This window comes from Melanotaenia boesemani, chromosome 21 (genome assembly GCF_017639745.1).
Source record: "Melanotaenia boesemani isolate fMelBoe1 chromosome 21, fMelBoe1.pri, whole genome shotgun sequence".
Taxonomy (NCBI): domain Eukaryota; kingdom Metazoa; phylum Chordata; class Actinopteri; order Atheriniformes; family Melanotaeniidae; genus Melanotaenia; species Melanotaenia boesemani.
In genome coordinates, this window is record NC_055702.1 from 28,064,190 (window position 1) to 28,088,720 (window position 24,531).

The 24,531-nt window shown below is 40.4% G+C and overlaps 3 protein-coding genes across 6 annotated transcripts in view; 2 read left to right on the plus strand and 1 right to left on the minus strand.

Moving 5' to 3' along the window:
* LOC121632799 (caskin-2-like) overlaps positions 1 to 3,518 on the minus strand; it is a 75,690-nt gene extending 72,172 nt beyond the window's left edge. For 2 of the 3 annotated variants that reach the window (XM_041974550.1, XM_041974549.1), the window contains exon 1: positions 2,857 to 2,868. The gene's annotated coding sequence lies outside the window, so the exon portion shown is untranslated. Of the gene's footprint in view, positions 1 to 2,856; positions 2,869 to 3,432 lie in introns of those variants that run through there. The other variant, XM_041974547.1, reaches the window with a different exon arrangement.
* A 6,982-nt stretch (positions 3,519 to 10,500) lies between these two features.
* Positions 10,501 to 15,476, plus strand: mettl9 (methyltransferase like 9). Of its 2 annotated transcripts, XM_041974466.1 has the most exons (6): positions 10,501 to 10,676; positions 10,850 to 11,011; positions 12,791 to 12,981; positions 13,063 to 13,272; positions 14,250 to 14,434; positions 14,511 to 15,476. In XM_041974466.1, the coding sequence occupies exons 2-6, from the start codon at positions 10,916 to 10,918 to the stop codon at positions 14,729 to 14,731; spliced, it is 903 nt and encodes a 300-aa protein (XP_041830400.1). In that variant the 5' UTR covers positions 10,501 to 10,676; positions 10,850 to 10,915; the 3' UTR covers positions 14,732 to 15,476. The 2 variants fall into 2 exon arrangements, with proteins under 2 accessions (XP_041830400.1, XP_041830399.1); XM_041974465.1 differs by lacking the exon at positions 10,501 to 10,676 and having other exon boundaries at positions 10,708 to 11,011.
* A 406-nt stretch (positions 15,477 to 15,882) lies between these two features.
* Positions 15,883 to 21,674, plus strand: kdelr2b (KDEL endoplasmic reticulum protein retention receptor 2b). Its single transcript, XM_041974339.1, has 5 exons — positions 15,883 to 16,139; positions 17,336 to 17,436; positions 17,637 to 17,795; positions 17,912 to 18,164; positions 20,507 to 21,674. The coding sequence occupies exons 1-5, from the start codon at positions 16,049 to 16,051 to the stop codon at positions 20,539 to 20,541; spliced, it is 639 nt and encodes a 212-aa protein (XP_041830273.1). The 5' UTR covers positions 15,883 to 16,048; the 3' UTR covers positions 20,542 to 21,674.
* The last annotated feature ends 2,857 nt before the right edge of the window (positions 21,675 to 24,531 follow it).

Genomic DNA, 24,531 nt, shown 5'->3' on the forward strand with positions numbered 1-24,531 from the left:
CCTACTCCCAACATAGTGCCCCATATAGGGCTCACGCCATTTTGTCGGAGTGTCTGAATGTCCCGAAAGAAAAAAGTAGGGCACTCAAAATTACCCACAATGCATCTTGAAAAGTAGTGAGCATCGATGGTCACTAAACGGGTCAATATAGACCACAATGCATTGCGGGCAGAAGCTCAATATGGAGCACGGAGGCAAAAAAATCGAGCTGCACGAAATTATCTATAAGCAAACAAACAAAGAATAAAATACAACATAAGGAATAAAAATAAAAATAGTTACACAACAACACATCTTGACGCGGGTTGTGGTTGCCGTGGTGATGGCGGTAGTCACGTGGTTTGCGGCGAGGAAAAATTAGCCAGCTTCGTGTCCGAATCGCCAAGAGGATGAGTCGTGAACGAGGGGTTAGGGAGTAGGGTGCACATTCGGACACAGCCTAAGTGTTATGAAAATATCAGGAAGTGACATCACTAGGCACATACCCACCGCCCCCACCACAAGGTCGAGTTCATTTACTTTGATCTGGCTGCTTCCAGTGAGGAGCAGACGGAGTATTTCTCCGCTCTGGTGTGTCGCTGAGGAACACACACACCTGAACAAGCTGGATCTACGTCATTGGAGGAAATTCTGACTCGTATCACGGCTTAAAATGGATCCAATATTCTTTGTATTAACGTCAACACGTTATCTGAGATCTGAACTTTAAGATTTAGAGCGACTCCACTGAATGAAACGCTTCATCGGGACATTTAAAAGTGATTTTTATCACAGCATTTCTGGCTGTGACAACTATCGCATTTCAGAAAGGAGACGTCAGATCAGATTATTACAGTAATCTGATTACTACCGTCATGGAAACGTGATTTCTAAAAATAGTTATCTGAGAATTTCTTTAATATTCAAGAAAAATTGTCGTAAATGAATCAATAAAAAGTCTGATTTAATCAAAATTTAATTGGATCAAGCTGTAGGAAATTAGTGGTGATATCCAGGCCAAATAATGTGATGAAAACCAGCTACTTGTGGTAATCGCACAGCTGTTCATTGTTCCAGACCCTCAGGGTCCAGCAGAGTATCTTTGCATTCTTCTTTTATTTATTAGCGATTAATAAACCGTTCTCAGCGGATAAATACTGTTAGGATGACACAAAACCTCAACTTGACCCAACTTTTGTTTGTTTTCTTTGGACCAGGAAGCCAGATTCCTCAGAAGCCAGAAGATAATCTGTTATTGTTCCTGTGTAGGAATAACTTTTGGTCCATTGATAACAATTGAAAGGAAGCTCTTTCTGAGTCAAACATTTCCAGGCATCTTGCCAGTTTATGTCTTTAGGAAAAATAGAAATAATTCTTTGTATTTCTATCCAAATGGGACAGCTACTTCAGAAGCAGTCTGAATAAAATCCAAACAGCAGACAACGATAGCATAGTGAACATCAGAAGTGTTCTCAAAGAGGCAGAAAAGACGTCCCTGTGGGTCTGGAAGCTGCTGCCACAGCATCACATTGATGCCAGTTTTATTTATTTTTTGTTGTTGTTGTTTTTTGTCTGAGTAAAATAAAACTGCAGTTTGACAAAGTAAGCTGTGAAGCAATCTAAAAAGTATTTTCTATAAATAACAATTCAGTCAATCAGTATATTTATAACCGTTTTACCAAGTTAAAAACACGAGCCTGTCAGCCCTCTGCATGTAAGGCCGTTGTGTGGCCGTGCAGCCCATCAGTAGATGCCAACGCATGTCTCTGCACTGACACATGATCTAAAACCAGCCAGGCAATAAGCAACTGCAGAGTCCCTGCTTGCACGAGCCAGAATGTAAACAGTTGGCTAGTTAGCAAAGGTGGCTCAGCTGGACTGCACTGACAGCCGATAAATACTCTGTCACACAAGACTATAAAAAACCTCCAAGTGTCATGTTCTGCCTTAAAACAATTATTAAAGTCAAGCAGTAACATCTGAAATGACAGAAATTGTTCTAACTTTACTTTTTCAAGTCATTCAGAGCTGACGTTTAGTTAAAAACTGTGAGTTGGAACCTAAATTTCCTTCAATCAAAACCATTGATGATTTCAAACAAACCACAGTAGTGAAGTTAGCTTCTGATTCATCAGATGGCTTAAGTGCTGCTTCACTGGTTTTTGGGAATCTGGAAACCAGGTCCTGATCAAAAACTACAATAATTAGGATTACATGATTAGGATTACAAATGAGCCTACATGAGATATACACCAATTACGACACTTTGTGAAACCATTATACCATGTGTAAAGATGCAAATAAGGGACATTCTGTGCATGTTTTTAGCATCCAGATCACATTAGATCAGATCCTAGTCAAAAACTACGATACTTTGTATGTTTGGACTAAATTTTGACTAAATTGGTCTACAGAGAATATAGAATAATTATGACATTGTTTCTAAGTTGTGAAACCTTTATTTATTCTGTAAAAATGCAAATAGGGGACATTTTCGTTAATTTTCCAGCATCCAGACCACATAAGACCAGATCCTTCTTAAAAGCTAAACTTGTACTCTTCAATTCAGAACTGGATTTAATTGTGATGGTTATTTTGCACTTTCATAAATAAATAAAATGTTTGATAAACAAATCAATGAAAGGATAAATTATGAATCTATATTATCTGCAGAACAGTTAAGTAAAGATTTGAACTTGAGCATTGTAGATTGTTTTAACAAAACCAGGTCTAATGTGGTCTGGATGCCAAAGAAATTAACTAAATGTCATTTTTGTGCATTTTAAAAATTGGAATAAATGTTTCACAAATCAGAGAGAGTGTGTGAATAATCTATATTCTCTGTAGAATAGAAGCCAATAAAAGCAGTGTAATTACCCTTTATTCATCTCACGAATCAGAAGCCAACTTCAGCGTCGTCGCCAAACCCCCTTATCTCTGACAAGTTAATCCAGCTTTGTGATGCAACCAAACCTACAACTCTAATAAAAACATTTTCAGATCACCAACAAAGCCTGACATTTTCTAATAAATATAATATAATGTATAATATAATCAAATATAGGAGTTTCAAGTTTTAAAACTAAAACCCTTCTGTGTGATGACAGCTTTCTACCATCAAATTAAACAAATAGTTGATGACACAATGAATTATGCTGCTGTAAACAGTGACTGTCAGCTTTATTAACTGAACAGGAAATGACCAAGGCTCGCGTAAAGTTATTTTATAGTTTTCTTCAAGTCAGACAACAAGGGCCACATTTATGAAGAACTCCTCACCGTCTTTATCGCTCGTTTAACCTCATTGTTTGCTAACTTGTCAGTCCTAGCTGTCAAAATGGTCCAACTGTGCGCGCGAAGTCCAAATTGTCCCATATTTCCTGTGTTGTTTCATCTAAATTAGGCTGATTTAAGTTCGTTTGTTCTGAATACACGGAGAAAGAGAGTGCTCACCTGATATAGATAGCGAGCCGCAGGGTGTTCAAGCAGTTCACAGAGGGATGAGCTCCTCTGGCTGAGCTGCGCGAGGCGGACGAAACAACGTCAAGTTACATGTTTAAACACATTCTACTTCCGGTCTCTTATTTGAAAAATAATGCCGCCATTCAATTCCGTCCCATTAAGTTTGCTTGTTGGGTTCATTTTAAATCATTTATGGTAACACATTTAAGAGCTAAATCGTGTCCGATTACAGAGATACACCTGGGATTTCTCAAATAACAGAGTAACAATACTTTGTAGATCAAACACGAACATGCAAGTCTTATTTTGAAGGACTAATTTAATAGTTTCCGCAAAGATGGACGCGAACTTTACAGAGGTGAGTTGACTTGAGAACAGGGACAGGAGAGACACATGTTCAATAATCCGTAGACACGATAGTTAAATTGGTCATACTAAATAAATATTTTCACATTGAAAGAAAATGGGAGAACTTTTGTCGTTTGTTTGTTTGATTGATTGTTTTTTGTTTTTGTTTTGTTTGTTTGTTTGGTTTTGTTTGGGTTTTTTTAGTTTAATCTTACCTTTCGGGGATGTAAAATGTTTTAGATAGATCTGATAAGAGGGTGATAGTAAAAAAAAAATAATAATAATAATAATAATAAATAAAAATTCTCGCGCGTTCGCTAATTAGACATAGGCGTCCGTGCAGGCGTGTCACTGAAGACGCGGTGGTAGCTGCGTGACATCTGCTGGTGCAACACCGCTACTGACACGATCAGTTCACATCAAACACAAGCAGTTCAGGGGCCACCTTTAAAATCTAATAATAGTAAAAGTAACAATGTAATAATAACAGTATGTAATGTAGCAGCAATAATAATAATAACAACACTAATAATAAAAACATAATAGCAATAGTAATAACAATAATAATAGTAATGATAATGCTACTACTCCCAATAACAGTAATACTATGTTTACATATATAAATGTTTCTTATATATACATATATTTAGCATGTGCAACATATGCAAGGATACATAACTGCAATGTGATGGGTGTGGGCAGAAAGCGACATATAGAGTTAGACCAGGTGTGTAATAGTGGCTCTGACAGGTAGAAGTAAAGTCTGATTGCAGAAGGAAGGGAGGATGTCCTGTATCGTTTCTTAGAGCAGCAGGTTGAATGAGTCTGTTGCTGAAGCTGCTCTTTAGCTTGTCCAGTGTTTTGTGGAGGGGGTGAGAGGGATTGTCCATGATTGCCAGCAGCTTTGCCAGCATCCTCTCCTCCACCACCTCCTTCAGGGGGATCAGTTTACAGCTAACCACAGACTGAGCCGTCCTGATCAGTTTGTTCAATCTGTTGGCGTCCGTATCCCAGGACTCTGCAGCAAAGAAGAGAGCACTCACCACAACAGGCTGATAAAACATCTGCAGCACCTTGTTGCAGACATGCAACGACCTGCGCTCCTCAGGAAGATAAGCCGCTCATGCCCTTCTTGTAAATGGCCTCAGTTTATTGTCCAGTGTTACACCCAGGTATTTGATTTGTATCCTAACCTAGCCATAGCCTAATGTTCTACATCAAGATCATGTTGACCGCGTTCTAGATCAGTGGTTTTCAAACCTTTTTCAACATTGTACCCTCAGTACCTTCATTTACCTCCGTTTCACATTTACATAATGTAGTTTTTGTATTTATTCATATGTCTTGTTTTAATTTGATATTTTTATGACATGTTTTATTCATATATTATATGTGTATGCATATATAATGAAAATACATACATTTATCATTTTTAATTTCAAATTAATTTATAAGATTAATCAAATTTGTATATTTTTAAATTTAAATAATTATCTTTATGATAATGACATTAGGTTGAATACTGATTCTGGTCAAGTATGAGTCCTGGTTCTGCTGGATCTCAGTGCTGCGTTTGATACTGTAGATCACAGAATCCTGTTGAACAGGCTGGAAAACTGGGTTGGACTTTCTGGAGCAGTTCTTAACTGGTTCAGGTCCTGTTTAAAAGGCCGGAGTTATTTTGTTACGATCGGCAGCTATGAATCCGAACGAGTGGCCATGACTTGTGGAGTCCCCCAGGGGTCAGTCCTTGGACCTCTTCTGTTCAACTTGTATATGCTCCCTTTGGGTCAAATATTACAGAACTACAGCATTAATTATCAAAGTTATGCAGATGATAAACAACTTTATGTGTCTCTGTCACCAGATGACTGCAGTCCAATAGACTTATTGTGTCAGTGTCTGGAGCAAATAAACACCTGGATGAGGGAGAATTTCCTACAATTAAATGAAGACAAAACTGAGATTATTCTGTTTGATAGCAAAGAGAAGAGGGTCAGCATTGGTAAACACCTGGAGACTCTGGCTCTTAAAATCACGACCAAGTTGGTAACCTTGGAGTGTTGATAGACTCAGACCTGACTTTCAGCAGCCACATCAAAGCTTCACTAACAATATTTTTACCAGCTCAGAAACATCAACAGAATTAAAATTTTAGTCTCCCAGAAAGACCAAGAGAAACTCATCCATGCATTCATCTCCAGTAGACTGGATTACTGTAATGGTCTTTTAACAGGACTTCCTAAAAAGAGCATTAAACATCTGCAGCTCATCCAGAACGCTGCTGCTAGAGTTTTAACCAGGACTAAGAGATCTGAACACATCACACCAGTTTTAAAATCTTTACACTGGGTTCCAGTCAGTCACAGAATAGATTATAAACCCTTCTGATTGTTTACAAATTCCAGAATGGTTTAGGCCCAGAATACATCTGTGATATGTTCAGAGAATATAAACCTAGCAGAGCTCTTAGGTCCAAAGACTCTGGTCAACTAGTCCAGACCAGAGTCCAGACTAAACATGGAGAAGCAGCATTTAGCTGTTATGCTGCAAACAAGTGGAACAAACTGCCAGTGGAGATTAAACTTTCACCAAATGTAGACATTTTTAAATCCAGGTTAAAAACATTTCTTTTCTCATGCGCCTATACATGAAATCTGCATGTTAACTTTTTAACTTATCTTGCTTTTAATCATTTTAATGTAATTTATTATTTAATTGTGATTATGTGTTGATGCCTTTTACTATTTCTAAATATCTGTAATGTCTTTGTTTTATGTAAAGCATTTTGAATTGTACTGTACATGAAATGTGCTGTACTAATAAACTGCCTTGCCTTTATATATAATAAATATGTTTTATACATTATACATTTTATATTTTTATCTACATTATTTATATATATATATATATATATAATTTTTCATTCTATTGACATATTTTATTTATTTTACATTCTCTTCTTTAAATGTAAACGGTCTGGACTAATGGTTCCCAACCTATTTTCCCTGAGGAACCCCTTCATGCAACTCGCCATCCCCAGCTGCAGAACTTTAGTCTATCCTTTGACGGAGCGACAGATAATAGACTTTAGAAGTCACTTTCTAAGGCGGTCGAATCATCTGCACTGTGCAGTTTCTCAGACATCTAATTAATGACATGGTGCAAAGTGTTTTCAGTCTCCCAAAAACACTGGTTCCATGTGAGTGAAACACCCAAATGATTAGAAAAAGTTAAGTGAATACACCTCAGTTTGTCTCTGTGTGGACGTGGCCTCATTTTAAATCATGCTGGCTCTGAACAGTCAAAGTCTTGGGGACCCCTGTGCTTTTTTGGGGACCCCTTTGGGGGTCCAGGGACCCCAGGTTGGAAACCACAGGTCTGGTCAGACAAATATATTCACCCACATTAGCAGTTAGCAACCAATGAATCAGGGAAGAAACAATCAGAACAGGCAACCTGTGCAGAACCATGACACTTCTATTGTTTTTCATTTTTAATCTTTTTATTTTATATTTTTATTTTTAAATTATTAATGTAATTTAAATCAACATTATTGATAATTGTTGATGTGCAGCACTTTGGAGACTTGTCTTTGTTTTTAAAATGTGTTTTATAAATAAAGTTGGATTATATTCTGCACATCTACACAAAACAAAACTATAAAACAAGTTGTTGCTGGGCCAAATTACACTAAGGTGAAAACTGTAAAAGACCATTTAAGTCATCCGGACAGCCTGAAGACAAAAACCACCTGACACATAGAAAAGTAGACACTGAGTTTTGTTTTGTTTTGTTTTGTTTTGTTTTGTTTTGTTTTGTTTTGTTTTGTTTTGTTTTCTTTTGTTTTGTTTTGTTTTGTTTTGTTTTGTTTTGTTTTGTTTTGTTTTGTTTTGTTTGTTTCTTTTCTTTTCTTTTGTTTAGTTTTTTTTGGGGGCATTTTTATGAAAAAAAAATCAATAAAAATTTAAAGAAACGTGCAGAATCAAATGCATTCAGTTGCGCTTGTAATATAGATTTTTTCGTCAATAAAAAAAATTAAATGATGTTTATTTGCTTTGTAAAATTTCCTTTGTGCAATAATAAATCAACAGGAGCCATCTGACATGAAGTATCTGGTCAGGATGCCTCCTAGACGCCTTCCTGGTGAGGTGTCCAGGCACATCCCACGGGGATGAGACTCCGGGAAGACCCAGGACACACTGGAGGGACTACCTCTCTCGGCTGGCCTGAGAATGCCCCCAGACGAGCTGACGAACGTGGCCAGGAAGACGGAAGTCTGGGCTTCCCTGCTTAGGCAGCTCCCATGACCCGACCCTGGATCGGCAGAAGAAGATGGATGGATTGATGGATGGATGGATTGATGGATGGTAGATGGATTAATGGATGGATGGATGGTAGATGGATGGATGGATGGGATGGATGGATGGTAGATGGATGGATAGATGGATGGTAGATGGATGGATGGATGGATGGATGGTAGATGGATGGATGGATGGATGGATGGATGGATGGATGGATGGATGGATGGATGGATGGATGGATGGATGGATGGATGGTAGATGGATTAATGGATGGATGGATGGATGGATGGATGGTAGATGGATGGATGGATGGATTGATGGATGGATGGTAGATGGATGGATGGATGGATGGATGGATGGATAGATGGATGGATGGATGGATGGATGGATGGTAGATGGATGGATGGATGGATGGATAGATGGATGGATGGATGGATGGATTAATGGATAGATGGATGGTAGATGGATGGATGGATGGATGGATGGATGGATGGATGGATGGATGGATGGATAGATGGATGGATGGATGGATGGATGGATGGATGGATGGATGGTAGATGGATGGATGGATGGATGGATGGATAGATGGATGGATGGATGGATGGATGGATTAATGGATAGATGGATGGTAGATGGATGGATGGATGGATGGATGGATGGATGGATGGATGGATGGATGGATGGATGGATGGATGGATTAATGGATAGATGGATGGTAGATGGATGGATGGATGGATGGATGGATGGATGGATGGATGGATGGATGGATGGATAGATGGATGGATGGATGGATGGATGGATATAACAAATAATTATTTTTTAACAATGGTTGAGATGATAGTTAATAATGTAATAATAGTAGTTAAATTATATTTTAAAAAGGGTTATAGAATAGAATAGAAATACTTTATTAATCCCTTTGGAGAGTCCTCAGGGAAATTTGGGTAATATATATATATATATATAGCATAACAAAGACTTACTTTTGGCATTACATACCTAAACCAAGTGGTAGAGATGACTCAGGAAAGTCTACTTCCACAAAGTTTTCATAAGATTCAGTGCAATGTCCTAAAATAACTACTCTACCCAACTAAAGGTGCACAAGCCACTTTTCTTAATGTCTTTTTGTAAAATCATTACCTTGCTTATCATGTTTCATGGATTCACAATGAACTCTGAATTAACCTTGATCAGTTTCACAAATAAGATGAATGGAAAGACGAAAAACAAGGCAAATGTAAAACATTTTACAGCAACTAAAAACATGGCTGCATTTTCAGGACCTTCATTTTCAGCATCACTTACATGTGCCGTGTCATTTCCCATTGCTTACATGTCCAGAGAGTTAAAGTTAAATTACAGAGTGATGTTTTAACTCACACTACTTAGCATGAGCTATTTCCTATTGTTACTCTTAACCTGAGAAAATACTTGCTTTTAAACCTTGTGTTCGTGTAGGAAGCCAGTTCCATTGTGAGCAAACTTGTTCACATACATGCTTGTGTACTGCGCTTGTTACAGGATGGTTCCACTAGGGGGCGCTAACAAAACTCAGACCAGATAGAGGTGTTTAAAGTGTAACTACGCCCCCTACTTTTTGCATAAGTTCACCCACTGCCAAATTTTGAAAAATGCCAGAAACTGCAAGGGTTGGGTGCAAGATGTGGGATGATCAGAGAGCAGAGAGTGGAGTCCTCAGCTACACAAGAACAAGGTGGTCCTGAAGCATATCAGTCTGAGCCATTAGCGCTGGTAAGCTGCCTGTCAGCAGCTCCGGCAGCTCTGGAAAAGTCCTGGAGACTCGCGGCAGGTTGTTTGATTTGAGCTGCTGTCTGTCACCAGATGAGGATCAGCAGGTAAAGAATAAAGTCCGGTGTTACTTTTACACCCCTCACAAATCTCTTCCATTGCAGGAATATTTAATCAGAACTTTGAATAAGCCTGCCGTAACAACATCCATCCATTCATTTTCTATACCACAGTTCAATTCAGGGTTGCGGGTATGCTGGAGCCTATCACTACAAGTGGTACCGGGTGCAGCCATCTGAAATCTCGGGGTGAAACTTATGAGATCAGCATTCGGAAAAACAAGATCATTTTGGAAAAATCCAAGTGCTATTTAAAAATATCATAGGGCCCCCTATGTCGGGGGTCACCAAAGCGTAACATGTCAGGACCGCCTCTGCAAATCGGTTGTTACTGTACTTTCTGTATTATGTTTAATGAACATGGTTTGGATAGTTTCAAGTTCTAGATAAAAACTAAATAATAAAAATACAATATGTAGAAAAGTTGCTTTAATTTCATTATGTAAAAACAAACAAAGCAAAGACCAAACAAACAATAAATAAATAAATAGGAGGGGGCTGCATCCGGACACAGAGCACTCTTTCCGGGGGAAACATTTAACTGTTACTCAGGAAATGGAAGTGACTTTTTTCTTTGTTTTTATGGTAGAGACCCAAACGATTTAGAGATTATCTGGGTATTAACTAGCAGTTAAGCAGACTATTGTTTCTCTGAACTAAGATGGTGTGTAAATAGCAGCTGGTTTAAATTAGTCCACCGCACCCTTCTCAGGTTTGTTTGTTTGTTTGTTCGTTTATTGTTTCGGAACCGGATATCTTCTCTACCATCATGCAGTATTAACCACATCTCAGCGGACAGTTTTCAGGGTTTCCTCTCCAAGGAGGGAGTCGCTTTCTGTCAGCTGTCCTGCTCAGACTTTGTTGTCCATTATGTGTCATCTGCAGCTGAGGACGCTGGTTTTTGTTGCGTGGGTGGTGGGCTACGTGGCCTTTCTGCTGTCCATCAGGAGGATGTGGACAGGGAAGTATGTCCGCAGTCCGCTCGTCCGCTCGCTTTTCCTCAACATGGTGAACGAGAGCGAAGCGGTCACATCTGAGGCGGAGGAGGTAGGAAACCTTCATGATCTGAATTTACTTGTGTACTTGTGTATTTTAATGCACCAGACTCAGATATGTCCGCTGGTCCAGGTCGGTAAACAGATTCAGTATTATTTTGTAATAGGTATAAATGAGATTTTTAAGAGACATACTTTTTTTTCCCGGAAGAGATTTAAAACTCCAGACAGATTAAATTTCATTTTGTTTTAAAGGATTGTTTCGAACAAGAACAGAACCACAACAACAAACAACACAAACAAATAGAAAACAATAGAATCCTATCCTGTCTGAAAAGGAGTAGGATGAAGCATCTAAACTCTATATCATATCTTTATTTGGGTCTTTTCAGAATGAACACAGCTATTGTAGCTGAAGGAATGAATCCAATTTCGAAGCAGGGTATTTGTGAACATGGAAGCTTTTCTTTTGTCACGCAGAGGTGCACCTGTACTATCTGTAGGTGTAACCCTGGATTAAGTGAAGCTGAGCTGCTGGGGAACCGGCTTCACTAAACAAGAAAACCTATGTTACTTCATTTATTATAAGGCAGCCTACTATAATAAAGAGCTTTTCCAGGGACCAAATAAAAGGGAAATTTTGACAGCTTTTTGTAGCTGCTCTGACTAAAGCACCTGCCTAATGATCTATGCTCACTGGCCACTAGTACCAGGTTGGACCCCCTTTTCCTCCAGAGCAGCATTAAATCTTAGTGTGATAGACTAAACAAGGTGTTGGAAACATGTCAAAAACTCAAGTTTTTTGCTCCATATCAACATGACAGCATCACACAGTTGCTGCAGGTTTGTCGGCTGCATCCATGATGAGAATCTCCCGTTCCACCACATCCCAAAGCTGCTCTACTGGACTGAGATCTGGTGGCTGTGGAGGCCGTTGGAGTCCAGCGAACTCATCGTCATGTTCTAGAAAGCAGGTGGAGATGATCTGAGCTTTGTGACATGGTGCATTATCCTGCTGGAAGTAGCATCAGAAGATGCTCCACTGTGGTCATAAAGGATGGACATGGTCAGCAACAAGAGATGCTATACTGCAGACATGGTTGGAACCAGTGCTGATCTGATTTCTATCATCTCCAACCAGTCTGTCCATTCTCCTCTGACCTCTGACATCAACCAGACATTCTGGTCCAGACAACTGCTGCTCGCTGGACATTTTCTCTTCTTCAGTTCATTCTCTGGAAACCCTGGAGGTGGCTGTGTGTGAATCCCAGTAAATACTCAGATACTTTGCCATGTTCAAAGTCTCTTGATTCTCTTTTCTTCCTCATCCTGATGCTCAGTTTGAACTTCAGCAAGTCGTCTTCACCACGTCTACACGACTAGATGTACTGAGTTGCTGCCGTGTGATTGGCTGGTTAGACATTTGCGTTAACAAGCAGCTGAGCAGGTGGACCTGATGAAGTGGACGGTAAGTGTTGGTGACAAACACGGATCCTCTGCAGTTCTGTACGATAAAAATGAAAAATGGACTTGTTTGCTTTTAGATGTATAATTTAAAAAACTGATTGCTTTAGAACATGTTCAATATATGTTGTAGAGTCCGTGTTAATGTATAATATTAATTTATCTTGTTTGGAGTCTCAGCAGGGGCACTCAGAAAACCATCCTTCCTTCAGCTCTGGCCATTTAATGTTCCCATAGCATGGTGCTGCCACCACCATGCTTCATAGGGGATGACATCATCAAGTGATGAGCTTTTATAGATAATGTTTTTTAAGTTTTAGAGAAAAAAAACAGTCTAATCAAACTAATTTTCCTTGCATTGCTTCAGTGGTACCGGTGCTGCCCTGACCTGCTGGGAGAATCTGTGCGTCCCCTGTTCATTCAGAGCCACCTGGACTCGGACACCAAGACTTTCCTCAGGCAGAGTGCAGAAAAGTCCGGCTGGCTGTTCACGCAGCTCTATCACTCCCTTGTATCTACCGTGCTCAGCCCTGTGGTGTCGCGCACCTCCATCAACGGGTGAGTGGTCCAGACCGGTCCGTTTTCTCCCAGAGTTTATCCCCCTCTGCATCCCTCTCTCTGACCTGCTCTCTGTCTCAGGTTTCTGGGCCGCGGATCAATGTTCGTGTTTTCTGCCGACCAGTTTCAGCGGCTGCTTCGGATTGGCCCGGACTGGAGGGCAGAGAGACTCCTGGACCTCGGAGCCGGGGATGGAGGCGTCACAGAGGTGATGGGAGTCCATTTCAGACAGGTTTATGCAACTGAAGTGTCAGCACCCATGAAATGGCATCTCCAGAGGAGGAATTACAAGTGAGCAGAAGCTTCACTCTTCAGTTTTAAAGGCACAGTGATCTAGATTTACAAATTGTCTCCTTGTAGTAAAATTATTTGGATTAATTAATAATTTTAAAGGTTAACTACTGTCTTCATCACTTTTATCGCACTGATTTGATTCCCAGTCTGATTTGGTAGAAGATGCTTCAGCTACAACAAATTTGGACACGAGAGAGAATGAAAGACGTTCACCGGACTTATAAGTGAAAGTTTGTGGCTTTGCTGTGGTTCTCGGCTGTATTTGAATGTAAAATGATCCGTCACGGATAAACCTGGAAGACATCTTTATTTTCCCTCTAACACATCCATGACCGCTGAGGTGCTGCTCGCTGCCTTCCTGCATGTCATTAAACAAACGGTGACTCGACCCGCTGCTGCGTTGATCTGGTTAAAGTAACTAGTAACCAGCCCGATCAGCCAGCACATTTTGTTCTCCTGTCTTTCTAATCCAGTAAAACTGAGGACAGAACTTCTTAGAAAACACAAAAACAGGAAAAATGATTTTATAATGTTTTTTTTAAATATCTGGAAACCTAAACAGAAAAGATTTTTTTTTTTACAGAAAATTATATTTTTACTCTATAAAAACAGAAGAAACATTTTTAATGGAAAAATAGATTTATTTAGAAGAACAGAATACAATTTTAATTATTATCTAATATTTTTTAAATAGATACTTTAACAATAGATAAAAAAATTATGAAAAGTCGAAAAACCCACACAGAAAAGCTTTTACATGAAATGATCTTAATGCAGAAAGAAAGTTGATTACATTTTTAAAACTAGATCCTTTTTTATATAAAATCATCATAAAATGTAAAATGTTGTTTTTTTCCCCCTAAATGATGGCAGCAAGCTTCCATACTTTTAGGAATAAAGTTTAGGAATATATCTGAAAATCTTATATTTTCTGTGATAAACTGACTGCGCTGCTTTTCTTTCTGTGTACACAGAGTTCTGGATATAGATGAGTGGCAGGATACTGGTTTCCAGTATGATGTGATCAGCTGTCTGAACCTGCTGGACCGCTGTGATGATCCTCTGAACCTCCTGCAGGACATCAGGAGATCCTTAGTTCCCAAAACAGGAAGACTGGTCCTGGCTGCCGTGCTTCCCTTCCAGCCTTATGTGGAAGTCGGTCAGTAGGAAACCAGTGTTTCATATCCCAGTGGAATATTAAAAATCCACAACAAAACACTATTATCTTTCCTCAGGAGGGAAATGGGAACGTCCAAAAGAGCACCTGAAAATTGCGGGAAAGACGTGGGAGGAGCAAGTGACCAACTTGTCCAACGAGGTTTTCCCGCGTGCAGGGTTCGAGGTGGAGGCTGTGACCCGAGTGCCGTACCTCTGTGAAGGAGACATGTACAACGATTACTACGTCCTGGATGACGCCGTGTTTGTGCTCAAGGCCTCAGAGGGCGGTGAAGACTGACGCTCACAGATCGCTGTCCAAGCTTGATCCTGGTTGGTTTTAGTGCAGTTTTCATAAGCATCCTCCATACTTTCATTAATTTTTGACTTGTATTGGAATGGTGAGTCAGGTGAAGCTCAGGTACTGTAGTTCTAACTTTTACCAGCCATCCTGTGATACCTCAACCTTTTAAGCAAAAAAAAAAAAGCAAACTTAAAGGTTGTTTATCCTCATGGAAATGCCACTGAAGATCTACTCTTCTAAACATATCATGTTGTGGGTGTTTATTCAATTTTTTTTAAAGATGTTTGCTAACTTTTTTGTCAATGATGACAGAAGTCATCGAAGTGCTTCTTTATTTGGAGTAGTGAAATAAATCTCGGTTCATGCCTCATTTTTTATACAGCGTACCTGCAGGACAAAAGGAAATTCACTGAAACATGTAAACGTGGTTCTCCAGACTTCCTGAAGGCCTTTCCAAAGCTCTTCTTTGGATGTTTCTGCATTTTGTTGTGTTCTCTGTTCAGATGATCCCACAATGCTTCAATAATGAGGTCTGGTTTCTGGGAAGATCCCAGAGTAATATAGTAATATAGAGTGGAACAGCTTTAATGATCATACATGACCCATGACAGACGAAACACTGGAGTGTTTATCATGAATTACAGGTTCACTCGGCCACTCGGAATTAAAAAAATGTGCCATTCTTTAATGCAATATTTGTGAAGCCTATATCATGTGTTTTTAAATAAAAACTAAATTTCTTGCACTTTTTGGGTCATTCTTTTCATCTTATCACCAAGGGAATGTGGTGTGTAGTTGAAATGCTGCTGCAGGTGTGTCGTTTTCTTCCAAATATACTCCATAGACTCCATTTTGCTATCGTAGTCATAGGTATTATTCATATAGTTTTTTGTTGTTTTTTTATTTACTTAAATGTATAACATGTTAAACATTTTCCTAAGAAAGCTGAAAATTTCCTGGTTCACTGAAAATTAAAACACAGTAAAACAGGAAGCTCAGATTTCCTATATTTTACTCGGAACAGGAAGGCAGCGTTCGTGTAACATAATTTATGCAAATTGGACATCCGGCTTTTCTGATTGGTTGAGCCACCCGCGTTTCTCGTTTTGCATTGGATACTGTTCTATTAGCCACGTCCCCAAGCCACGTCGCTCTTTACTCGCCATTTTCCCAGCTTCTGAGGCTAGAATCGGACTGTTCTGGCGTCACGTTGTTATTCAGCACTGACAGGTAAAAACCTAATCGCTGCCGGAGACGAACGGAACTGTCTAAAGGTTCTGAGATCGGTTTCCGAGTGAAGACGCTTCCTCAAACATGAACATTTTCAGGCTAACCGGCGATCTGTCCCACCTAGCAGCCATCATCATTCTGCTGCTAAAAATATGGAAAACCAGGTCTTGTGCCGGTGAGTGCTTCTATTTCTTAATTTAGAGTTTGCACTGACCTCTGTCTTAACCAAATGTGTCCTATCGTGTATATGGACAGAGGGGGAAAATAAATATCCGCTGTGTAACTTGAGTAGTTTGAGCTCATTCACCAGCTCGCAGCTAACGTTAGCTAAAACTTGCTAGTACCAGTGTTCACACCACCGGCGTGCCCTGTCATCAAATATTAACTGTCGCTCCTCAGACTGTCACTGTCACGGTCACTGGTGGGACATGGCTGCGTGGAACGTGAAACTTATAAACTGCTTTTGTGACTGAAAGAAGAATTAGCTTAAGAAGCAGCTACCTTGTTAGCTAGTTCTGACAGCGCAGCAGGCCCCGTTTGACAGATAGATGAATGAGAGGGGGTATTTTTATTTATTTTTTACATTTGACATGTAAAAGCTGGCTTCAGTGGCTGAGTTAAACTTGAGTTTTCACGCTGCTCGGTGCAGCTGTTGCACGTTACTTTACCCCAGCCGGGCGCGAGCTCTCTGACGTGGCAGCAGTAGGTGTCTGACTGCAGGTTTCTTTTAAACCTCTCAGAGGAAAAAAGTACTCCTTGCAACCGTGTAACCGTGATGAAAGTTGACTGTTTTCTTGTTACCTCAGTGACCAAAGGTTGAAGTTGTTATCACTACCGGGAAGTCAGTCACCTGAGGTCTCTATCACAGCTGTTTACAGGGGGCTAAACCTCAAAGATCAGTCCTTCTGAGGCTGATCTATGTAGATGTTTACCTGCCTCTTATCTGCAGCGTAGTTCTGCATAATTCATGTATTATAACAGATATGATTAGGCTGTAACTGACTAATACACGCTGAAGTTAGGCTCTAATTAGCAGCAAAGGTAAAGGGCGACTCCGCTACTTGTTTTGAGACCTTGACCACATTTGATCAGATTCATTGAAACACTATTTCTGATTCGTAAAAGCTTAATTCTGTTCGTGAAAATGCAAATTATTATAATTTGATATGAATTTGTTGCAAAAACCATTTGCATGGAAATCAAGTGGTAAAACTTGTGTTAGAAAGTAGCGGGAAGTAGGAAAAGAGAGCAGAGAACTGATGTTATTAATTGAGGGTGTTGCAGCAAATTGCGTCCAAACCCTTCACACATGCCCGCCCGGGAGTTCCTTCCTGTGCACGGTCTGTTTATGCTCTGCTCATTTCCGTGCAGGCATTTCTGGAAAGAGTCAGGTCCTCTTTGCCTTGGTGTTCACCACTCGCTATCTGGACCTGCTCACATCCTTCATCTCCCTCTACAACACCACCATGAAGGTAAATCCCTCTCTATGTGCTCCTCATGCTCCAGGACTCCACACACAGTATTTGAGGAGTAACGTGCACACCAAGCTGACACACCTTTGTTTGCTAAAGGATGAAAATGCAGTAAAATTCAGCAGAGTCTTAGTGGCTGATCAGCTGGATTTGCATCAAGCTAACGTGTGTTTTTAAAACTTTAATGTCTTCTCTTCCAGATCATCTACATTGGATGTGCGTACGCCACCGTGTACCTAATCTACATGAAGTTTAAGGCGACCTACGATGGGAACCATGATACTTTCAGAGTGGAGTTCCTGGTCGTTCCCGTCGGTGGACTGGCTTTCCTCGTTAACCACGACTTTTCTCCTCTGGAGGTTAGACGTCCTCCATTTGGTCTCTACCTCATCTATGCAACAATTTTAATTCCGTCTTGTTATTGTTTGTTTACCTGAAATCAACATCGCTGCCGACACGCTTTCCTCCCTCTCAGATCTTGTGGACGTTCTCCATCTACTTGGAGTCGGTGGCTATTCTCCCCCAGCTCTTTATGATCAGCAAAACGGGTGAAGCGGAGACCATCACCACCCACTACCTGTTCTTCCTGGGACTCTACAGAGCCCTCTACCTCTTCAACTGGATATGGAGGTTCTACTTTGAGGGTTTCTTTGACATGATTGCTATTGTGGCCGGAGTGGTACAGACCATCCTCTACTGCGACTTTTTCTACTTGTATGTAACAAAAGGTGAGTGTTGATTTGGCATATTAAAATAAAACAAGTCTTTACACCAAAATAGATAACATGGCAATTTAAAAACACACTCATTATAGTCTCTTTCACACACAGTCACACACACATGTATACACACACAAACAAAGCAGTTGCTCCTCCCCCGTCTGTAAACTGAATATAGGTATAAAATATAATAAACATCTGGCCTGATGCTGCTCTGAGGGAAACAATATCATGGGGATCCATCCACCCAATGTTAGAGAGGCCGTCGCCATAGCAACCACCCACATCAGGGCAGGCTGGGGTCCACACCACAGCCGTAAGGCTGCAGTGCAGGACCCCAGCCACTCAGACAGGGACGATCACCGTGGCAACAACCCCCAGACCGAACAGGCAGAAGCCCCAGCTTCCCTGATCCCAGTCCAGTGTTGTCCTCTTGTGTGAATCAGCTTACAAATAACCTCCAAAAAACAGCGATCAGTAAGGAAGGAATATTGTAAGAACAAGGAAAACTGGCAGTAAAATCACAGCTGAACTTCTTGTCTGCCACGAAGTCCCTCCAGGAACTGGAGGCAATTCTGCAAACGCAGTTATCAGTGAAAATTCTGCCAATTCCTTGTGAATTCTGCACATCCTTGCAAGTTTTATTTTCTCTGATTTTCATCCTAAATTGCCTCTAAGAACCATGCATGACACTTCCAAAGAGTTCTGCATGAAGGTGGAGGTAAACTGCGATGGAAGACGTACCAAAGCAAAACGCAGAGAATGCCTGAAAAAGAGAGAAATCCCCGTCATGGAGTCCATAACGTCCAGATCTGCCTGAGAGGCTGAAATGTTTGAACAAGGAGTTTAATCCTCTGCTCAACGGCGAAAAAAAAAACCACACTCTGCAGTTTTTCACTGAACAATGTTGGATTATCAGAATAAAAATTTTAATCAGTTTTTTGAAATATATTTCATGGGCTTTTACAAGAAAAAGAACCACTGCAACATTTCACAAAAGCTGCTACAAAATCAGACATTTTTGGCTGCAGCGATCAGAAAGAGTGCAGAGAAATCCTGGAAGGACTGCGTGTTAACGAAGGTGGCAGTGATGCACCTGGTAGGTGAGGAAAAGTTTTGTATGTTTCCTGCTGCAACACCTGAAGAGATTCATGGGTCAACACGATTGGGCAGAAGTTGACAGCCAGTTGTTGAGGAGTTATTTGATTTGGAAAGGGTGTGTTGGAGCAAGTAAACATCTAAAACCTGCAGGACTGCAGCCCTCGAGGACCTCAGCTGGTCACCCATGATGTAAGTCGATGGGTGTAAACAGCCCTCCATTTAATTACTTATATGAAATATTTATACACTTTATATTTAGATTTTATTATTAATTTAAGGTACACATTTACAAATCAAGAAAACTTAATCCAGGAAGACGCGATGTGATGCGTTATACATACATTTAAATGAAATACCAGTCCTTAAAGTTCAGAGAACTTTATTAAGTTTAACTTTGTTAAAATAAATAACTTAGGATGGCAAAAAGGAAGAAAGTAAAAATAACAATAGAATAAAATTTGTCAATTTTCAGCATTTTTAATTAACATTATTTTTTAATTATAACATTATTTATACAACTTTATTTATAGTTTAAAGATTTTTTTCAATTATATTACTATTTAATACCATCTGTATCATACTTGAAATGTAGATATTGTGAGTCCTTCAATGGTAAAAATACTTGTCTTCTGCCCCCTGGTGGATACATTTTGCACTACAATGATTTTGACATCACACAGTAATAAATGGCACCTACATGGAGATTATTTATTCTTTTTTTTTTTTTTTTTTTTTTTTAAAGGGCCCATTAAATATTTCATGAAAATGAGAATTTTCTGCCCACACTTCCCAGTGTCAGGGTTTAAAGGGTTAAAGTGGTGCAGCAGATTGCTCATGTCCTCCAGCAGCAGCTTTATCTGGACATCCGCTTCAGTAACTAGTTGTTTGGCCCACGTTTGACCTTTTAAAATGAAAATATTTCAGACAACAGATGTGTCATCATGTTCAACATCTGCTCCAGCTTCACTCTCTGAACTTTTCTGTGTATTTTCACCGCTCTGCATCTCCAGTAACACAGACACTCTGCTGCAGGTTTAGTGGTGCAGCACTGAAAAAGGACCCCCCTGAAACAGTTTCCTGCTGCACCATGCTCACTGGTAAAGTGAGACTTCCCAGTGCTGGATTCAGTCACTCTTCTGGTTAACCACACAACAAACAGTTGGTTAACCTATCAAACAGTTGGTGGTGACGTCATCATGTGAGCAGGTTTCTGTGGCCGACGTTCTCATAAATCTTCTCTCTGCTTTCAGTACTGAAAGGAAAGAAGCTGAGTCTGCCAGCTTAAGTGCCAAAGAGAGCTGTTTGGGCAGCGGGGGCTCGGAGGGGAGGAGGTCCAGACCCCCACCCGCCCTCCTCCTACACCGCCCCCACCGCTTCCTCTTCTTCCCCTCCAACCAGAGTAAGATGCCTGAGACAGAGAGCGTGCAGGAGCTGCCGGCTGCACCTGATCCAGAATCAGAGGAACCAGAACCCCTGCAGAGGCCGGTCCGTGGCCTTGGGATTTCTGTTTGACGCATCTTGCCTTAACTTTTTTATTGCTCTGTAAAAAAAGAAGGAAAAAGTTTTTCTATATAAAAATGTGTTTTGAAGATTGGGCCTCGGAGAAAAAGAGCTGAAGACGTGATTTACGTTGTACGATACGGAGGCAGACTGCTGGGTTAGCGTTGAGCGTTTGTAAAAGTATTTGAATCAGAATAAACGTGCATTGTTTTACATTCATTTGAGGAGGAACCTGTTGAATCCTTTTTTTCTTTTTTATCGAAATGCATTCCCATGTGTAAATTTTCACTTTAGCCCTTAGGCTGGATATAACTCTGTTATAGATGCAGTAATCTAACATTTTTTTATTTTACAAATGAACTTGGGTGTAACCGAAATTGCATTTTTGTTTCAATGCCATTAGAATGAGAGTTTGAGATGCCTCTCCATATTAATACAGAAAGAAAGCACAGGTTTAAACGGAGGCTGCTGAACTCATCACTGTAAATGGCTTTTCTTTAAACAACTCCCGACCCAACACGTGCGCCATATCACCTGTAGCTACGCCACATTGCCAAGACCGTTTGTTGCAGAAAGCTGCTCGTAAATGTGCTGTATCACATGCTGTATGTGGAGTCTCACTACAGGAAGTTTTCTTTTAGAAGCAGATGTATTTATTCTTTTTTTTTCTTCTTTTTTTTTCTTCCTGCCAATTTCCAATAAACGGAGTCCGTAGAATCGTCTACGTCGTGTGCATGATTTTAACCCTAAAGAGGAAGCTCTTCGGACTCAGAGAGGAGCATCACAATCCTGCAGAAAGCTGCAGCCTTCCTGTTTTTATTTTTCATGCACATCGTTTTTCAAGATTTTTTCCCCCCATTTCTTACCAGAGCTTTTTGCATGATGTTGCCACCACGAATAAAAAATGCTGATGGGAAACGTTTGTGTCTGTGTTTTGGTTTCAGGTAAACATTCACAGTTTAGAGAGTCGGCCTCATGATGCTTTATTAAAATAAGGTAAATGTGGTTTCTGTGCAGACCAGAGTCACGACACCAGAAGATCTAAAATGCATTTAGGTGTAAAACCATTTAAAGCTTTATTAGGGGAAAGCAGTGCTGGAGAAAATGAACCTTATTACATGATGGGATAATTTTATATGAATTGTATAACTACAAATATTGTATAACCTGTACAGGTGAACTTTAATTAACTTTCTCTAAACTTTTGAATGTACAGCTGTTTTTCAAGTACTTGTTGCAGAACTTGTTCTCCAACAAGACGATTAAAAAAAAAACCATGCGGTTTGTTGAGTGTGATGGGAAGAAATCTCAATTTTAGCCTAATGGTGGTGACTTTAATGAGGAGGGTGGAGTAAAAGTGGTAAGAGGAAAAGTAAAAGGAAAGAACGCGGAGATAACTCCCAGGATAGTGATACTGATGACAGTGGCCAAGCTGAAACACAAAGAGCAAGGCAAGGAAGAGGGATTTCAGGTGTTTGTTAAAATGAAAGAAGGTTCTGAGTATAACACAAGAGGAAGTGATCACACACCGATCATCAGCAAGTCTGGCAGACAGGTTCTAGAGGAACTGATGGATTCTCCCCCAAGGCTGACTGGTTGAAGTTCAGAGAAGCCGTTGACGGGGAGGTACAGTACGCCATATAGACAGTGACTTAGATATAGATGAATGGAAAGACTAACTAACTAACGCAGCATGGTAAGCTGCAGATGGGACGATACCAAAGAAGAAAATCTGCCAAAAAGAACAATCGTCCCCTGAATGAGGACTGGACAGGAACAGAGTTTATAGAAAGTTAGGAAAGTATCCAACAGACAAATATGTCTCTGAATGCAGGAGACGTGTGATTAAAGAAGGGTGGAGGTGGACCTGCCAAAGTTAAAAAGGAATTTGGTGCATAAATGAATAGAATACGCAAACAGACAACAGCTGTTCTTCCAGTGTGAGAATGGGCAACAAGTGGGTAGTAAGGAAAAAAAGGCCGTTGTACAACAGCAGAAAACAGGAGGAGGAGAGAGATTAAAGCACAGAACCAGGATAAGCTGGAGTTCAATATAGATAACACGCCATTAATTCATATTTTCTTTCTCAAGATGGATTAAAAAGAGCCACAAAGCAAGGGAAAGATACCTCCCCAGGAAGGATGGGAGAGATATTTTTGTGTAACAAAGCGTGGGCAGATGGATGTCTACCAAAAGAATGGAAGCATGCCACTGTAATCCCAATTATAAAACCAGGGAAAGAGGCTAGCGGTCTGAGCTCCTACAGGCCTGTAGCCCTGACCTCTGTTGTATGTAGATAATGGAGACGATGGTCACACACAGGTTACTGCAGAAAGTGGAGAAAGTGGATTTAGATCCTCACCACGGTGGGTTTAGACATTATGGATGCTGTCTTAAGGTTGGATGTTGATTTAAAAAAGCTATGGCCAACAAAGAGGCGGTCGCTCCAGTATTCTTGGACATTGGAAAGCCTATGATATGCTGTGGAGGGTCTGTTAGTTGCACTTTTTGATGCTGGGGTTCGTGGAAGAAGTTTAACTGGATCAACAATTTTCTAAGTAATCGGACAATACAAAATACTGAAAATGGTACCCCCCCAAGGAAGTGTTATTAGCCCCATTTTATTTAATGTTCTGGTATATTTAATGGGGTGGGGAAAAGGTTTGGTTTGTTCTTATTTGCAGATGATGGAGCCATCTGGATAAGAGAAAGGAATCTGACGAATATTTTCAATCCAAAACGCTTTGGAGGAAAAATAATTGCATCAGCATCAACAGACAGAGAAATTCATGTTATTTGTGCATAAAAGCGAATACTAGATAAGAGAGAGACAGTTGAGCAGCATATAATTGTAGGAATGTGACCTGATGAGCGGCTGACCTGAAAATGTGGAAGACTTATTAATGTCCTTCGATGTTTTAGCAGGATCTGAATGGGGTGCTAGTACAGAGTTATTGTTAGTGATATACAGAGCCAGTGTGAGGTTCATCTTAAATTATGGCTGCATAGCGTAAGGATCAGCTGCCCTGTGAGTGATAAAGATGCTGGATGTAATTCAGGCAAAGAGAGTGTGCAGCACAGCTTTTATTACTACTTCAGTATTTGCTCTGTTGATAGCAACGGGAGAACTTCCATTAATACTCGGAAGATACAAACTGGGATTAAAGTACCTCATGAAAATAAAAGGACAGGATGAGGCCAGTCCAGTTAAGGGTATGGATAAAACGACATCTGTGACTGTTTCCATTGGAGGAAGCTCCAGCAGTTCATAAGGAGGAGTCATGTAACCCTCTCAGTCACCTGTGGCAGAAACTATGAAGAAGCATGTGCACCGATGAACTGCAGCACTTCTACCAGCAGAAAGATGGGGGTCAGTCTGCAGAAGGGACTGAAATCAAAATTGCCCAGGAACTGGTTTTGCAGTGCTGTCTCTTCCATGTCCGTCCATGTCTCTAATCAGCATCCCCACAATGTGTGACCTAGCCCCATTGCTTTGCTGCTAACCAGAGACAGATGTGTGCAGTTTGCCTGCATGTTCTCTGGTGTTTCTCAGCTGCTTGTTGTGTGCTCATACGCTGACTCTGGAGCTCTGGGTCGCAGTCCAACATGCAGAGACCTGCCAGTTTGTTGTTCTTTGTGTGGCAGCAGCAGGTCAGCCTGCTCCACCATGATGTCATTGGTTGCTGGTTGGGGAATACTTGAGGAAACAAGAACCTTAATAAGATTTAAAAAGGTGCTAAGTTGAATTGTACAGGTTATTGATCACATTACAGGT

Coding starts and splice junctions, on each gene's coding strand:
- mettl9 (XM_041974465.1), top strand. CDS start 10,835: ATGTGTCATCTGCAGCTGAGGACGCTGGTTTTTGTTGCGTGGGTGGTG. Junction 11,012..12,790: donor TCACATCTGAGGCGGAGGAG/GTAGGAAACCTT, acceptor GCATTGCTTCAG/TGGTACCGGTGCTGCCCTGA. Junction 14,435..14,510: donor CCAGCCTTATGTGGAAGTCG/GTCAGTAGGAAA, acceptor ATCTTTCCTCAG/GAGGGAAATGGGAACGTCCA.
- kdelr2b (XM_041974339.1), top strand. CDS start 16,049: ATGAACATTTTCAGGCTAACCGGCGATCTGTCCCACCTAGCAGCCATC. Junction 16,140..17,335: donor GAAAACCAGGTCTTGTGCCG/GTGAGTGCTTCT, acceptor ATTTCCGTGCAG/GCATTTCTGGAAAGAGTCAG. Junction 17,437..17,636: donor TCTACAACACCACCATGAAG/GTAAATCCCTCT, acceptor CTTCTCTTCCAG/ATCATCTACATTGGATGTGC.